Source organism: Melanerpes formicivorus, unplaced genomic scaffold (genome assembly GCF_026170545.1).
Source record: "Melanerpes formicivorus ecotype bairdi unplaced genomic scaffold, bMelFor1.0.p_v2 SCAF_4, whole genome shotgun sequence".
NCBI lineage: Eukaryota > Metazoa > Chordata > Aves > Piciformes > Picidae > Melanerpes > Melanerpes formicivorus.
In genome coordinates, this window is record NW_027142356.1 from 35,286,790 (window position 1) to 35,304,741 (window position 17,952).

Here is a 17,952-nt window from a genome sequence, read left to right on the forward strand (position 1 = left end):
GAGAAGGAGACTCCAAAATCTTTCCAGGCAGCCTGTTCCAGTGCCCTGTCACCCTCAAAGTAAAGAAATGTTTATACATAAATATATATATATATAAAATTATCACAGTCCTATGTTCCATCTTAAGTTTACACTCACAGCTTCTGTATATGTTAAAAATGCAGGGCTATACCAAAATGCTGGAAATTAGGGAAATGCTGACACAGAAAGCAACCGAAATGAAAAGCTTTCCATTCTGCACCTCCTCAAAAAGGTTGTGGTTTCTCTTTTTCACTGCTTCAGCAGGCACTCCAGTGACTGAAAGGGTAATCCTTCCAGGAAAGATGAGTAAATGGAAACTCCAGCTGTGAGGGGAAGGAAAGAAAGAAGACCATGTCTGATATTGCTACAGACCATCGAGCAAAAATCACAAAGCAATCTGGCAGAGAGAGACAGAAGACTTCTGTTTCTTTTTGTGAAAAATGTAACAGGCACTGACCCGCTGTCCTTTATTGTTTCTTGAGATGTGGACAGCCAGCTTGAGATAACCACCAACAAGAACCAAATTGTTCATTACAGCTTTGCATAAAAACTTATTTTAGCCTTGCGTTAGACACTACTGATACAAATAATGGAGCTAGTTTGGCTATGAGGATCTGCAGGCCTTGGAGGAATGTTCCCTCTTTTGTTTGAAATAAATGAAAAAGAGTATACAGATGTGAGCAACAGTCCCTTCTTTCAAATCAAGAGGGACAAAACAGATAAATCATTATCTGAACTTCAAGTGCTCCATGCTGCAAGGTGGTGAACGCCATCTAAACAACGCTACGCTAGCTTCTGCTACAGCGGTTGAGAACTGAGGCCACTGGAGACCACAAGAGATTGCAGGCTTCTGGTGGTGTTGCTATTAAAAAGACAAGAGAAGGCTCAAATTCAAACCAAGCAGTCATGCAAAATACCAGTCCTATAAAATATTTCTTGTGGCTGTCAACATTTATTTATTACTAATTGCTGTTTATAATGTTGTTTCCGTAGTGTCTGCAATGAGGTTCTCAGCAATTCATTTGAAACACCACAAAAGCATCCTTCTTCGCTGGATATTCAAACTGGCTTCATAGTACAGATGGAGTTTTGCCCATGATCTCATCTGAAAACACATCGTGAGTAAGAAGGAAAACGGCAAGGAGGGCTCAGGAGTTGTGGATTCCATTTCGAGCCCAGTGATCATAGAATCACAGGATGCTAGGGGTTGGAAGGGACCTGTGGAGATCATCAAGTCCAACCCCCTTGCCAAAGTAGGATCACCTAGGGCAGGTCACACAGGAATGTGTCCAGGTGAGTTTTGAAAGTCTCCAGAGACGGAGACTCCACAACCTCTCTGGGCAGCCTGCTCCAGTGCTCTGTCATGCACACAGTAAAGAAGTTTCTCCTCATGTTGAGGTAGAGCTCCTGTGTTCCAGTCAGTGTCAGTTGCCCCTCATCCTATCCCAGGGCACCACTGAAAAGAGACTTCTCCCTTCTTGACACCCACACTTCAGATCTTACAAGCATTCATATGGTTTCTTCTCAGCCCTCTCTTCTCCAGACTGAACAGCCCCAGATCTCTCAGCCTTTTCTCCTTGGGCAAATGTTTCAGTCCCTTCATCATCCTTGTAGCCTCTGTTGGACTCTCTCTAGTATGTCCCTGTCTCTCTTCAACTGGGGAGCCCAGAACTGAACACAGTACTCCAGATGTGGTTCCACCAGGACAGAGTAGAGGGGAAGGAGAACCTCCCTAGAACTGCTGGACACACTTTTAATACATAACAGGATACCACTGGCCTTCTTGGCCACGAGGGCATATTGCTGTCCCACGGATAACACATTGTCCACCAGAACCTCAAGGTCCTTCTCCATGGAGCTGCTTTCCAGCAAATCAACCCACAATCTGTGCTGGTGCATGGTGTTGCTCCTCCCCAGGTGCAGGACTCTAGACTTATCCTTCTTAAGCTTCATTACGTTCCCCTCTGCCCAGCTCTCCAGTCTGTCTAGATCTCCCTCAAAGGCAGCACAGCCTTCTGGTGAGCCAGCTAACCCTCCCAGTTTGTTAGTGCAAGTAGGTGTGTTATGTTTGGGCCCCAAAGGTTAAAATAGATCCCTTTGCAACCATATATATACTATTTTTTTTTTCATTAGGAGAATTCCCATCCCAGGTATTGTTACTATCAATAATTCTGTGATATTTTCTGAGGGGAAACAGAGAGGTGAGGAGAAAGTTCTTCCCAGAAAGAGCAATTAGCCATTGGAATGCGCTGCCCGGGGAGGTGGTGGAGTCACCGTCCCTGGAGGTGTTAAAAAATGGATTAGATGTGGCACTTGGAGCCATGGTTTAGTTGTCATAAGGTGTTAGGTATTAGGTAATAGGTTGGACTTGATGGTCTCTGAGCTCTTTTCCTACCTGGTTGATTCTTTGATTCCAAATGAGCAGCGTGGCTGGTGGTGCATGTCTGTGGTGGAGATGCTGATTACAGGTTCAGATAAGTCTGTGCTGATGGTGTTGGACTGCCACAGAGAAGAAATGGGACTATGTTGTTAATGAGGTAGCCAAGTCCTCAGCAATTACAATGATACTCTTCTAAATAGCTGAACTATCAATCACCAAGGAAAGCAAACTGGTGCCTTCATGGTCCGGAAGAATCCCCTTATAGCTGTCGGAAACCAAATCATTAACAACACCAGAATCAATTCCTGCTCCTCTTCTCTGCTCAATCAGCAATATTATAGCAGAGGAGAATTGAAAAAGGAAGAAGCCAATAGCTGACACTTGATTTCTTAAGATATAATTTAATGTCTTTTCTCAAGTGAAAGTGAATAGTTGCAGGGTCCAAACTGCTCAGCAGGAGAAAGACCTCATCCAGTCTCCTTTTAAACACCTCCAGTGATGGTGACTCCACCACCTCCCCGGGTAGCACATCCCAATGGCCAATCTCTCTTTCTATGGAGAATTTCTTCCTAACATCCAGTCTAAACCTCCCCTGGCACAGCCTGAGACTGTGTCCTCTTGTTCAGGTGCTGGTTGCCTGGGAGAAGAGACCAACCCCTTCCTGGCCACAACCACCTTTCAGGTAGTTGTGGAGGGCAATGAGGTCACCCCTGAGCCTCCTCTTCTCCAGGCTAAACAATCCCAGCTCCCTCAGCCTCTCCTCACAGGGCTGTGCTCCAAACCCCTCCCCTGCTTTATTGCCCTTCTCTGGACATGTTCCACCAGCTCAACATCTTTCTTAAGTTGAGGGGCCCAGAACTGGACACAGGACTCAAGGTGTGGCCTAACCAGTGCTGAGTACAAGGGCAGAATGACCTCCCTGCTCCTGCTGGCCACACTGTTCCTGATATAGGCCAGGTGCCATTGGCCTTCTTGGCCACCTGGGCACACTGTTGGCTCATGTTCAGCCTACTGTCAACCATTACCCCCAGGCCCCTTTCTGCCTGGCTGCTCTCCAGCCACTCTGTCCCCAGCCTGTAGCACTGCCTGGGGTTGTTGTGGCCAATGTGCAGAACCCGGCACTTGGATGTGTTCAATCTCACGCCCTTGGACTCTGCCCATCTGCACAGCCTGTAAAAGTCCCTCAATAGGCACACTGAGAGTCCTAATTCTGTAGTGCTTTTTGCTAAATTCTCTTTCATCTGTAGAAAATCAGTCCCCAAACAGCAAATAGCAGGCAGTTCTTGTGCCTACTTCGTGATCACTTTGGCAAGAGATGAATGTTTGTGAAAAGAAGTGGAAAACCGGGCTCTGCATCTCCAGCTTAGAAACTACCAATTAGCCTAAAGCCTTACTTTATTTGTAACTGTTATTGTATTAGAATCCCTATCAGCTGACTCCTCCTTTAGTCCTTCCCCATCAGCAGACTTTCTTACACCTTCTCCTGATATCTTCCTGAGTCTTTTCCAATCAATCTTCAAGCCTAATCAGAAGGGAGGCCATCCAGAGGGACCTTGACAGGCTGGAGAGGTGGGCACAAGCCAACCTCATGAGGCTCAATAAGAACAAGTGCAGGGTCCTGTATCTTGGTCGAGCCAATCCCAGGCACAAATCCAGGCTGGGCAGGGACTGGCTGGAAAGCAGCCCTGAGGAGAGAGACTTGGGGGTGCTGGTGGACAAGAAGCTCAACATGAGCTCTCAATGTGCACTTGCAGCCTGCAAAGCCAATCAGATCCTGGGCTGCATCAGGAGAAGTGTGGCCAACAGGTCGAGGGAGGTGATCCTCCCCCTCTACTCAGCTCTGGTGAGACCCCACCTGGAGTACTGCCTCCAGTTCTGGAGCCCCTATTACAAGAGGGATGTGGAGGTGCTGGAACGTGACCAGATAAGGACCATGAGGATGATCAGAGGGCTGGAGCACCTCTCCTATGAGGACAGACTGAAGGAGTTGGGGCTGTTCAGTCTGCAGAAGAGAAGGCTCTGAGGTGACCTAATTGTGGCCTTCCAGTATCTGAAGGGGGCCTGCAGGAAGGCTGAGGAGGGACTTCTCAGGATCTCAGGTAGTGATAGGACTAGGGGGAATGGAATGAAGCTATAGGTGTGGAGATTCAGGCTAAATGTGAGGAGAAGGTTCTTCACCATGAGAGTGGTGAGACCCTGGAATGAGTTGTCCAGGGAGGTGGTTGAGGCCCCGTCCCTGGAGGTGTTTAAGCCCAGGCTGGCTGAGGCTCTGTCCAGGCTGATCTAGTGTGGGGTGTCCCTGCCCATGGCAGGGGGGTTGGAACTAGATGATCCTTGTGGTCCCTTCCAACCCTGACTGATACTATGATACTATGATACTATGAAGTCAGAGAAGAGGATGATAATAGATGTTGATTCTAACAAAAGTATGGTCACATATTTGATTTTGTTACCAAAAAAAAAAGTGTTGTTGTTGGGGTGTTTCGTTTTGGGTTTGTGTTTTGGTGGGGGTTTTTGTTTGTTTGTTTGTTTTTGCTCTGCTAAAATGTAATTGAAAGCATCTGGGAATGATCATAAACTGGAGCAGATGGCTAGCTGTCCTGGAACCCATGCTGCCAGAAGGGGGAACCTGCTGCACATCCTTGAGAGAAACCCAGGCTACAAACCACACGAGGCTACAGGAGTCAAAAGGTGTGGGTCTTGAGGCCCTCACTTTGTTTCTTTCACGTTGACATGACTTCAGCCATATTATACTAGATTTACAGACTTCCAGGTGAGAACAGCAACATGCTTGCATAGCACACAGAATTCAAACAAACAAACAAAGAAAGACAATATTATGACAAGAGTCAGATTAATGGAGGATTAACCAGATTAATGGAGAATGAACCTTTTCCCAAACCTTGCAAATAGCATATGTGACATGTCCACAAGGTCACAGGATGTTAGGGGTTGGAAGGGACCTCTGGAGATCATAGAGTCCAAACCCCCTGACAGAGCAGGACCATAAAATCTAGCACAGGTCACACAGGAACGCATCCAGATCGCTCTTGAAGGTCTCCAGAGAAGGAGACTCCACAACTCTGGGGTGACTGCTCCAGTGCTCCATGACCTTCACAGTGAAGAAGTTCCTCCTCATGTTGAGGTGGAACCTCCTGTGCTGTAGTTTATACCCATTGCCCCTTGTCCTGCCACGAGGTGCAAATGAGCAGAGCCTGTCCCCTCCCTCTTGACCCCCAGCCCTCAGATATTTATAAACATTGATTAAATTCCCTCTCAGTCTTCTCTGCATGTTATGAACAGGAGGCTTCTGGTTAGTGCTATCCAGCTTGGCCCTCCTGTCAACATTGCTGATGCACCTGTGCTTGCTTAAAGCTCCTTAGGCTTTAGGGTTTAATGATTATTGATCCAAGAGTTCAGAAACTATTGTAAAGCTGCTTCCTTTTAATGTAATACCACTCACAGTATGAATGCTTGGCTATGCACAGCTTTGAAGAGACTCATTTTATTCCAGGGGAGCAGTAACACCAAAACACATAGACACAGCCTGAGGTGGCAGATTTCAGTGGCACATTGCATCATTTTTGTGTGACAACATTGTGCTACCACAGTATCAGGTAACTGGAGAGCAGCATGTCTGGGAGCTGCGATCAGATGATTGTTATTTACGTTGCTGACACAGAGTACGTTTGTTGCCTTGCTAAATAGCTCTGGAAAGACTCTTCACAGAATACAAAATTAACCAGGTTGGAAAAGACCTTCGAGATCATCAAGTCCAACCTACTACCCAACATCATCTAATCAACTAAGCCATGGCACCAAGTGCCTCACCCAGTCTCTTCCTAAACACCTCCAGTGATGGTGACTCCACCACCTCCCTGGGCAGCACATTCCAATGGCCAATCTCTCTTTTTGGGAAGAATTTATTTCTAACATCCAGCCCAAACCTCCCCTAGTGCAGCTTGAGACTGTATCCTCTTGTCCTGTTTAGCCCTCAGCGAGCAAACAGTGCCCAGACCGGGGCTGAACCGAACATTAATACCGTTGCTGTTAACTGTCACAACACTGAAGTCTTCCTATACAGACCCTACAGGGAGAGCTGCTCAGCAGAGCTTGAGCCTGCTGCAGGCAGCAGGGCGCCAGCGGCCAGCCGAGAGCCTTGCCGCAGAGGAGGGGCTGCTGCCGAGGAGGAAGGGCCACGCCGCCGCCGCCTCCTCATCCTCCTCTTACAGAGTCGCTCGGCCAGGCGTTGCGGGACCCACATGGCCCTCTGACGTCACCAGGCGCGGGCGGAAGCGTGACATCACAGGGCCTACATTACCCGGCAGGCCCCGCGGCTCGCCGGAAGTGACGTCGGGTCGCATCCGAGAGCGTGCGGCGGCGGTGCGTGGGTCGTTGCTGGCTGTGGGTTTTGCGGTAGGTTGCGGCCGGCCGGGCGGGCTCGGACTTTGAGCTGCGGAGGTGGCGGTAGCTCGCCGCGGTCTCCTCTGTTCCAACCCCAGCTGAGGCGCTGTTCTCCCCGCAGGTGCGGCCATGGCGGACTCCTCACAGAATGGGCCTATGCAAGGCGGGGCCGGCGGCGGAGCCGTCGTAAGTAGTGCTCGGCCGTGGGGCTGGGGGCGTGCGGGCCGCGGTGCTGGCTCGACTCTTGCGGGGTGGGCGTGAGGGTTCCGGGACGGCCACGGGGCTTCTCTAGCAGCGTGGGCGCCCCTTGTGCTGTTGGTGTGTGGGGGTCTTGTTGGAATGGCAGCATGGCCGCCTGCCAGCTCGGGTGCGGGCGGGGGGAAGCCACTCTTCCACTTGAAAATGTGCTGTTGCTGCCGTGTCGTTCTTGAAAATGCTTTCATTAAAACTAATTCTGTGCAGTATTAACCCTGTGTGTAGTTATATTGTGCGAGTAAGACAGTATGAATGGATGTGAAAGATAGGAAGATGTTTGTAGGTTAGCTAGGATAATTTCTGATCGTGGTCATGAAAACAGCCCCAAACCTTAAAGGAAAAGAGCAGTCTTGAAAGACTGGTTCAAATTTGGGAACATTTTTTTGATCTCTTTCAGATGAAGAGAAGGCTCTGGGTAGACCTTCTAGCAGCTTTGCAGTATTTAAAGAGGGCTACAGGAGAACTGGAGAGGGACTCTTTACAAAGGATGAAGGATAATGGCTTCAAACTGGAAGAAGCTAGATTTAGATTAGTTCTTGGGAAGAAATGCTTCATTATGAGTGTGATGAGGCACTGGAAGAGGCTTCACAGAGAAATTGTGGAAGGTCCTAACCCTGGAAATGTTCAAAGCAAGGCTGGATGAGGCCTTGAACAACCTGGTCTAGTAGGAGGTGTCTGCCCATAGCAGGGAGGATAGAACTAGATAATGTTTCAGGAATCTTCCAAACCATTCAACAAGTCTAGGAAAGAAAGCTGATGTTTTGACTCTTAGGCACCTGGCAGACAAAACACACTGTGTTTCAGTAGAGCCAATATCAGGAGTGGAGAAAGCTGTAGTTAAGGACAGCTCAACAGGAGAGGTGCTAGATTACCATTAAAAGATTCTTGCCTTTTTTTGAGGCCAAGAATATACAGGCCAAAATGATGCTGCTTTCTTTCAGATATTATGCTAGCTTTACCTGACCACTTGGTTGGTTAGTTGGTTGTTTTTTTTTTTCTTTCCTCAGTAAAAATTGTAGAGATTTAGCTCCAGGTGTGTGCAGTGTTATCTGAAAGAAACCTTGGAAGCAGTAGGTGCACCTCTCCTATGAGGACAGACTGAAGGAGTTGGGGCTGTTCAGTCTGCAGAAGAGAAGGCTCCGAGGTGACCTAATTGTGGCCTTCCAGTATCTGAAGGGGGCCTACAGGAAGGCTGGGGAAGGACTTCTCAGGATCTCAGGTAGTGATAGGATAAGGGGGAATGGAATGAAGCTATAGGTGGGGAGATTCAGGCTGGATGTGAGGAGGAGGTTCTTCACCATGAGAGTGGTGAAACCCTGGAATGGGTTGTCCAGGGAGGTGGTCGAGGCCCTGTCCCTGGAGGTGTTTAAGCCCAGGCTGGATGAGGCTCTGTCCAGCCTGATGTAGTGTGGGGTGTCCCTGCCCATGGCAGGGGGGTTGGAACTCGATGATCCTTGTGGTCCCTTCCAACCGTGAATGAAACTATGAAACTATGAAATCAGGTCTAAAGACCTTGCATGATAATGTTTTTGAAGCTGGCTGTACAGTGATGTTGGTTTGCATAGAAATACTACCTGTATAGATGTTATCACTGTGTTTGGTTGTAGTATACAAAGGATCTATTTGGTACTGAGGAAGCTTAGCTATTTTTGACCTGGTTGGTAACATGTTATGAGTCAGGTACTACAGAACAAAAAGCTACTCTTCACTTCAAGCTATAATTTGCTTCTCTTCAAGGCTGGTGGAAAGACTTGCAATTTAATGTGGGAGGGAAGAAATGTTCATTGTATGCAAATATCAAGATACCAACTTCTGTGGGGGGTTGGGTTTTCTTTTTCTTTTCTTCCTCTAATGTAGCAATTCCTGATGGCTAACAAGTTGGATACAGCAATGTGGATTTCCCGCTTGTTCACAGTTTACTGCTCAGCTTTATTTGTCCTGCCTCTTCTAGGGTATGTATTGTGATACTGTAAAATGGCATTAAACATTTACAAAGTAATTGTGCTCCCTTTTCACAGAGTTGTTTTTCATGTCAGGTTCTGTTGTTCAGTTTACTTGGATGCTTTTATGTCAGAACAGTTACAGGCTTTGGATTGGCTAAAAACCCTTTTAGATTGAGGGTAAACTTCTGTTACTCAGTTTACTTGGATGCCTTTTGTCAGAACACTTAGAGGTTTCTGATTGGCTAAAAACCCTTTCAGATTCAGGGTAAACTTCTGTTACTCAGTTTACTTGGATGACTTTTGTCAGAACACTTACAGGTTTCAGATTGGCTAAAAACCCTTTTAGATTAAAGGTAAACTTCTGTTACTCAGTTTACTTGGATGCCTTTTGTCAGAGCACTTGCAGGTTTCAGATTGGTTTAAAACCCTTCTGTATGTGTCTGAAAAATGAACAACTGTAAAGTAGAGGCACATGCATGTTTTTATGATTAATTATGGAGTCATATGTTGAGTTGATGCAGCTGCAGTAAGTCAGTTTTGCCAGGTTTTGAGTTGTGTTTGGCTTATGCTTATGTGCCATAAGAGAAATACTTCAGGCGTTGTGTGATTTGTGATGCAATCCTCAAGGGTGGAAGACATCTGAGCAGGGGCTTGGTTCATATGGTAACATCTCCTCTGCTGATTTGCAGGTTGCATGAAGCAGCGAGCTTTTATCAGCGTGCCTTGCTGGCAAATGCTCTAACTAGTGCCCTCCGACTACACCAAAGGCTACCACACTTTCAGCTTAGCAGGGCGTTCCTGGCCCAGGCTTTGCTTGAGGACAGCTGCCACTACCTGCTATACTCTCTTATCTTTGTGAATTCCTACCCAGTTACAAGTATCCTTTACTTGTGTCATCCTGGAATGGTTTTAAATGTCTGAAAGACTTGATTCCTTTCATCGCCTGGGCCATGGTTTGAAAGACGAGTTTAAACTGGAATGTTTGCTATTTGTAGAGCATACTTTATGTAAAATAGGGGAGGCTTATGTTGATTGACCCATGTTTAGGTGAATCACCTCTGGAACTAGTGTGCTGCAGTCTTTGGCTGCTTAGATTTTCCTTTTCCAAGAGTGAAGCTTGGTGGGCTTTATGACCCACCTCAACTTTTAGAAGCTGGTAACTTTGATTTATTACCACTACAGGGTTTGTATGTGACTCCTCACTGTAAGCAGGCCAGATTGCATGTAGGATAACTTATTTCAGGAAAGTTATTGAACAAATCAAGTCTGCAAAAAAGCTCTCAGTGTGCACTTGCAGCCCACAAAGCCAATCAGATCCTGGGCTGCATCAGAAGTGTGGCCAGCAGGTCAAGGGAGGTGATCCTCCCCCTCTACGCAGCTCTGGTGAGACCCCACCTGGAGTACTGCCTCCAGTTCTGGAGCCCCTATTACAAGAGGGATCTGGAGGTGCTGGAACGTGTCCAGAGAAGGGCCACGAGGATGAGCAGAGCACCTCTCCTATGAGGACAGACTGAAGGAGTTGGGGCTGTTCAGTCTGGAGAAGAGAAGGCTCTGAGGTGACCTAATTGTGGCCTTCCAGTATCTGAAGGGGGCCTACAGGAAGGCTGGGGAAGGACTTCTCAGGATCTCAGGTAGTGATAGGACTAGGGGGAATGGAATGAAGCTGGAGGTGGGGAGATTCAGGCTGGATGTGAGGAAGAGGTTCTTCCCCATGAGAGTGGTGAAGCCCTGGAATGGGTTGTCCAGGGAGGTGGTTGAGGCCCCATCCCTGGAGGTGTTTAAGCCCAGGCTGGATGAGGCTCTGTCCAGCCTGATCTAGTGTGGGGTGTCCCTGCCCATGGCAGGGGGGTTGGAACTGGATGATCCTTGTGGTCCCTTCCAACCCTGACTGATACTATGATACTACTATGACACCTGTGGCTTGTCCAAGATGATATGCAAGAACTGACTTTTCTTCGTGCCACTTTGTACCTGCTTACTGTTCTGCTCTTAAAGCCTCTCTGGCAGAGGAATGTCTGTGTTCTTGCTCTCTAAAATCTGAGTGGCTGGCAGCTGCATGTCCTTTGGTCAAGAAATGTATTTTCCAGCATCTCTTAATTAAATAGAAAAAAAACAATATTACTACATGTATTTTGATAGCTCTAAGTAGTAAACTCAGTTGGGCCTTCATGCATCTCAGTGGCTGTGCAGTGGTGTGTAAAGGTGTATGTTGTACCTTTGCCTACCTGCATACACATTTCAAAGTTAATTAAAAATGCCTAGCAAAGGGAAGAAGTGTAAATGTAGATGTTAGCCATACACATCTCTTAATCCAGCATAGGTCATTCCAACCCATCTCTTACAAAAAGCCATCAAGCTATGACTTGTGTGTTATCATAACACCATGATCGGAAGCACTCATGCAGCCTCTAATTCTCCTTATCGCTTGCTTCAGTGAGTATCTTTCCAGTTCTGCTGTTCTCTTTGCTTCATGCTACCACATACACAAAGAAGGTTCTTGAGGTAAGTATGATGAGATGTATGATACAATTAATACTGTTGGTATTCGTGGGGTTTATCAGCAGGTTTGTGTTGCAGCTGTGGTTTCCGTTGGCTAAGCTTAGAAGACCTAGGGTGAAACTGCAGTGTGGGATCTCAGCATGCAGGATCTGAGAAGTCTTTTTGTGGGGCTTGGACCCCCCTGCTGTTATGATTGGATGTGTTGGAGTTGACATTTACTGTTATTCTTCAAACACTGTTCTTTGAAGGAAGCAAAGCTGTGTAACAGTTAAGTTGAAACTCAAGACTTGTCTTTTCAAGCTAAACCACAGCTGATGAACTTTAATGTTCTATTTCAGTAGAAGCCTAACAGAACAAACTGCAGAGTAAGGCTAGCAAGCCTTGTGCAGCTTAATGTAACTCCAGCCTTTGGTGTTCCTAACTGGGCTGTCTTGCTGCCATAGGTACTTTCTCCCAGTAGACAGAATAAGGCTGGTGGCCATCTCTATGCACTTAGATCTCAAATGGGTGGGTGAGGGAATTGCAGTGCCTCATGTTTTTAATGGGACTCTAATTACAGAGAGTTCAAAGCTTCTGGTAGTTTTCTTTGGGATATTGATCTAAATACCTTTAAAGGCTCTAGTCTTAAAGTGCTGACATGAGTCATAAATGGGAATTGTTAGTATTTAGATCTCTTTGTGCTAGAGAAGGTAGGTGTAACGTGTGTGTTTTCTGATACCCTTCTTTAAAGGCACGAGGTTCAAACAGTCTGCCCTTCCTGAGAAATCTTTTGGACAAACTGAGTGCTAATCAACAGAATATTCTAAAATTCATTGCTTGCAATGAAATCTTCCTGATGCCAGCTACAGTTTTTATGCTCTTCAGGTAAGAATTACCATAAATACTTTCAGAATTCGGTATTTTCTGCACAAGATTGCTTTTTGCAATTGAGTTCTCTGCGGGTCATGGATCTCTTATCTATGTGGTTCTGGCTGACTGAGGCTTGTGCTTGGAGGTACATTTATTTTGTTCTGAGAGTTAAGTTGGTGTCATGAAATCAAAAAGCATTCACTGCAATAAGACTGAGCACCAAAACCCCTTCCCTTCACAGCGTGGCTGATGTTGCTGGGTCAGATTCAACAGGCCTGTAACTTGCATTCTCCTACAAGTTTGATTTTAGTGAGTAGCAGAATATTAAGATCTGCAGCTTCATTGAAAGTCAACTCTTATTTTTCACTATTAGATTCCAGAAATTTAAGTGGCATGAAATTGCATTTTGCTAGGAGTGTGGAAGGAGGAGTAGGTTATGCCATGTGTTACTTCAGACCAGTGACCCTTATTTTCTCCTTTATTCTGTTTAATTTTGTCTGCTGTGCAGCCTGTTGAGTTAATTTTGGGGATCTTGAGCATATGCATGTTGGAATCCTACTGAAGTCACATAGGCACATAACCTGTCAGTCACTGAAGCTTGGGTCAGTTTGAGGAGGGAATTACTCCTTTTGTTGTATGCAAGTGAGAGCATTTGTCTTGAGTGGCCTTCTTGAAGGATTCCACTTCATTTAAAACTGCTCCTACTTGAACAAGCTCTGGTTGTTGGAACTGTCATGTTCAAAACAGAACTAAGATTGTGCTGCATGCAGAATCTTTTGTCATTAAACTCGCAGCATTTCTGTGCTTTGCTGTGTGGGGTTTGTATGCTACCCTTTTACTGTTTTACAGCCCTCTCTTGTGAAACAGCAGCTTTGTTAAGGATCAAAACCTGATTTCAGTGTAGTTGAAACAGATAGCAGCTTGGTATTAATATCTCAATGCATCTGCAATAGTCTCAGTGTGTTTTGCAATAGATACTAGGAATGTGCTCCAGATATTCAAAGCACTATGATTAGAGCTGCATTGTCAACCAATTTCTGTGCTTGGCCAGCAGGCCTTTTCTTAATACTGGACAGGTGTCCACCAGCTCTGGAGACTATCAAAACTCACCTGTATGCCTTCCTGGGTGATCCTGCTTTGGCAGGAGGATGAACTTGATCTCTGGAAGTCCCTTTCAACACTGAACATTCTGCGATCACTTCTGATGGTGGACAAAGAATCACAGCAGTGAGGCTGTATAAAAAGGAAAACACTTCACAGATACAAAATCAATGCAAGAGCAGCACTTAACTGCTTCATTGAGCAGTTCTATTCTAATGTCTTTGCTTTTGTACATGTGTGGTTATGCATTTCTTTCCCTCAGGTCTAGATGGTCTGAACCAATGTGACCCCACTCTAGCGTTTTTTGAGCCCAAATAGTTGGCTTTTATTGGGAAAAGCCCTAATGATTTTGTTTTATTTATGTATGTTTGTTTGTTTTGTCATTATTAAGCTCTACTACTCTGCTCTCTTGCAGTGGCCAAGGGAGTCTGCTGCAGCCATTCATTTACTACAGATTTCTCACGTTACGCTACTCCTCTCGGCGAAATCCGTACTGTCGGTAAGCACTACGTTGATCTTGAAAGTTCAGCTGCAGAGTGTTCAGGCACTCAAGGTTTTTCAGTCTAAAATGCATGTGTAACTCATAATACTAAATCTGCAAATGGTAGCTAGAGAATGTGGAATACATCTGGATGTTTAAAGAAGGAGCTGCCAGTTCAAGGTTACAGCTCTTTCATCTAACAGAGCTTCTCCGTAACGTGCTCTAAGCTTTCAGAACACGCTTCTGTAATTAAAACTCTGCTTTGGGAAAGTCTGTGTTTGTTTTGCAACAGGAAGATAGCCTTATTTTTAGATTGCAAGCCTACCTGAGGCTAAATCTTAACATGAACAGGCACTTAGGAACTTGTGTAATGTTGGCAGGAAAAAAATTAGACCTGTGGATGACCTTAAGGATGTTTGTTATTTCCTTTAGTTAAATTCCTAAGTCAGGTTAATTACAATTGAATTAGAGCCTTACTGACTTTGTTTGGAAGTTGACCCAACCAATCCTATTGGATTGGACTTTTTAAAGCACAAATATGAGGATTTGCTCAGTTCAGTGGTTTCTCAGATACTTATTTTTTCCCTCATGACAAGTATTTGTACCGTGTGAGATTTTGTGAGCGCACGTTCCAGTCTCATCACTTCTTGATTAGAAAATGATTTGCTAATGTACCAAGCAAGTGGCTTTGGCTGCCATGGTATGCAAGGACAGGTCAGAGGATCAAACTTAATCCTCTCCTTTCCCCAGCTATTTTGTAAGAAATGAATTGTTCCATCTTAGGAGGAAAAAAAACCCCAATATATGCTATGTGCATTGTGGCTTTAAAAAAATTACTATTATTTATTTAACCACCAGGAAAAAAAAGAATCTATGAAGGGGCTTTACTACTTTGGTATCTAAAAACAGTTTTGTTGTGCAATACTAAAGCTAACTTTCAAGAGAACTGGTTTATCCATGATTTTTCTGCTGGCATTCACATAGTTTTAAGGGAAGCTGGTGGTGTGGGGTTGTATTGTTCACGTCTATCGTCTAACAGTTGCTTCTAGAGTGCAGAGTTCTTGCATTCTGGCAAGAAGCAGTGCAAACACACAGTTGCCTCCCAATTCATCACATGATTTCTGATAAAGCATTACTTTTTGTTTTTTATAGTGGCTGTGGGGGGTTTTGTTTGGTTGGGTTTTATTGGCCTTTTCTGCTTGAAGGTGGAATTCTTCTGCTGTTCTTATCTCCGTCCTCAGCTGGGAGCTGCTGAACTAAAGTCAATTATGTTAAGGGTTGAGGGACAGGAATTTTAAAGCTCTTGCAAGAGTGCAGCACCAATGTGATCTAAGGAAGTTACAGTATCACAGTATAGCCAAGGTAGGAAGAGACCTCAAGGATCACAGAGTCCAACCTATCACCACAGACCCATGACTAGACCATGGCACCAAGTGCCACATCCAGTCCCCTCTTGAACACCTCCAGGGATGGTGACTTCACCACCTCCCCGGGCAGCCCATTCCAATGACTAAGTTGCTACCTCTGTAGAGTGTGTGTGTGGGGGGCTGCTGAAAAAAAGTGAATGAAAAAGATTTAAGCAATACTTAGTTCTGGTAATTGCTGTAACATTCTAAAACTGTTTAAATCTGATGTTGTTTGGTGGTTGTTTTTTTTCAGGACTCTCTTCACTGAGCTGAGGATTGTTGTTGAACACTTAATAATGAAGCCCTCCTGCCCTGTTTTTGTAAGAAGACTATGCCTCAGCAGCATTTCCTTTATAAGCAGATTGGCACCAACTGTTGCATAGCCAAATTTCAGGCACTTGTGTTTTGTGAACATTATGAGCAGCTGGCACTTCTGCTGCTGACTAAGAATTCCTGGTTTTACACTGATCTCTCTCCAGGCTGTATAAAAACGTGTGTATGCTTTTCTTGGAGATACTATGAAATTTAGCATATCAAAAGCAAGTCATGGAAACTTAAAATTATTGTGCTGTATTGCTAATTGGTGGGGGAAAAAATTTAACTGCATCTGATTCAAAACTTACCCACTTATACAGAGTTTTGGTTTTGTTAGGCTTCAAGGATTGTTTGAGCTTGATTAAAACTTTCAAGGAGTCTGTATCAGTAGGTTTATGTTAGCTGGAACTATAGCTGCTGTAGGATGTCTGCAGTGGATAGCATTTGGTACACATGCCTATGCAGTACACATTGCACAGTATTCTGCTTACTACATGTATCAATGTAATAATATGGCCCACTTAGAATTTGATCTCTCTTGTTAAATTCAGTCAAGCTGACACAGTTAACCCTTTTCCTGAAGGGCAGGCTATTTTTATTACTACTACTTCAAAAGAATTCTTCCAAGTTTCTACCTTGTAACATGGCTTATGCTATTGGAAGTAATCTCTAGACTGATCATGGAAAACTCTGTGCAGTTAACTTGTCCTAATGAGATGTTTTACCAAGCCAAATTGCTGACCTGTAGGCTTCTCAGACAAAGATGCTGTGTTTAAACTTTGAGCCATCTCTTGCAGAATCATTGCAGGTTTGTTCTTGTGTCTGCACAGATGTGAGACTGCAGTAACTCAAGCATGGCAGCTCCTTAGGAATTGAATCTGTAGCTAGCTCTGTATAAATTGTTCTTCCAGTTTCTGAGACTCTAATTGTGATGGAAAATTTGCATAAAGGATTGCACCTGTTTAGGCAGCTTCTGGAACAAATGGGTGTAGGATTTTTTGGGGGTGTAAATTCATCTGATGACTTATCTGAAGCCAGTGCCCTGACTACAGCAGTGAATATAGCATTGAGTGCTGATTATGCTGAAAGGTATGTCATGGAAAAAGAATATTCACCTGGGTGAACACAATTTCCTTCCATAAATCCAAGGCAAAGTATTTGCCTGATCTTCTGTGATTCATGTTGGTATTCTAAATGCCTAGACTTCAATGGGTTTCACTGGCCTCTTGTAAAACCTCTCTAGCACTGCACTTGACTGTTCTTCCTTGGTTGGAGAAATCTTCTGTGAAACACTTCCAAACCCAATCTTGAAGCAAAGTATTTTCCTGTAACTGTTGAGTTCTTTTTATTTTGTGATGTGGATATCGTTCAGAATTTGCAGCTGTATTAGTTTGTTAGATCAGAGCCATGTATTTATAAACTTCCTTTATCTTTGTTTTTCTCTTTTGCTCAACCTCTTGGTACTGATGAACCAATTGGTAACTGAATATGTTATTCTTTGACTACGTGTCTTGCTCTCTGAACATGATTTAGCTATTTATAGAACACTTGCACACTGCAGAAGCAACTGCATGCAGTAATGCTCTACAGCTGCTAAAGACTTGCAACAAGATTGACTATATGTATATCCTGTAATTTGAGGATTTTATAAAAACTAAAATTTCTACTGCAATAAAAGGAGTGTTAAATGTAACTGGCCAGGCTCTCCAAGCTTATTTTCTGACACAGCGTACTGATGCTTGAACCCGGAAGTTGAGCAGAATGCTGTCCTGTGTGTATGTTCTTATATTGCTACTGCTGCTTCTGAACTGGGACAGCATGGCTTGTGTGCTTCTGAATTATTTTCATGAGGAATTTTTTTGCCTTCTCAAGGGCAAAAATTTAGACCCTTCCCTTCAAAATTTAGCCCAAGAATAAGCACTGTAACAATGGGATCGATTCAGAGCAGAAACCTAGACTGACTTCTTACCACTTCAAATTTTCAGCACTGTTCTAGGCCCTCTTTCATGTTACATGGTGTCTTTTTTTTTCCTGAGTGGTGACATCAGACTTTGCTCAGCTCTTTGCACCACTGTAATTAATTGGATCATTTAAGTTGGTTCCCCCATATTGGGAGTGGAGGCAAAGAAATACTTCTGGAATTACTGTAAGCAGATTAATATACTACATCTGAGGAAACCTATGGTCCAAGACTGCAGCAGTCTCCTGCTCATTTAATACTATGCTGTTAATAAATTAGAAGTCTTAAGTGGGATTTCATAGAATCAATAAGGTTGGAAAATACTTCAGACTTTTGAT

General features: G+C 44.6%; 1 protein-coding gene across 1 annotated transcript; it reads left to right on the forward strand.

Annotated features, from left to right (window-relative positions):
* Positions 1 to 6,734: 6,734 nt before the first annotated feature.
* Positions 6,735 to 17,347, forward strand: TMEM33 (transmembrane protein 33). Its single transcript, XM_068137615.1, has 8 exons — positions 6,735 to 6,817; positions 6,927 to 6,991; positions 8,918 to 9,012; positions 9,693 to 9,880; positions 11,438 to 11,505; positions 12,233 to 12,366; positions 13,868 to 13,951; positions 15,593 to 17,347. The coding sequence occupies exons 2-8, from the start codon at positions 6,935 to 6,937 to the stop codon at positions 15,720 to 15,722; spliced, it is 756 nt and encodes a 251-aa protein (XP_067993716.1). The 5' UTR covers positions 6,735 to 6,817; positions 6,927 to 6,934; the 3' UTR covers positions 15,723 to 17,347.
* Positions 17,348 to 17,952: the final 605 nt, after the last annotated feature.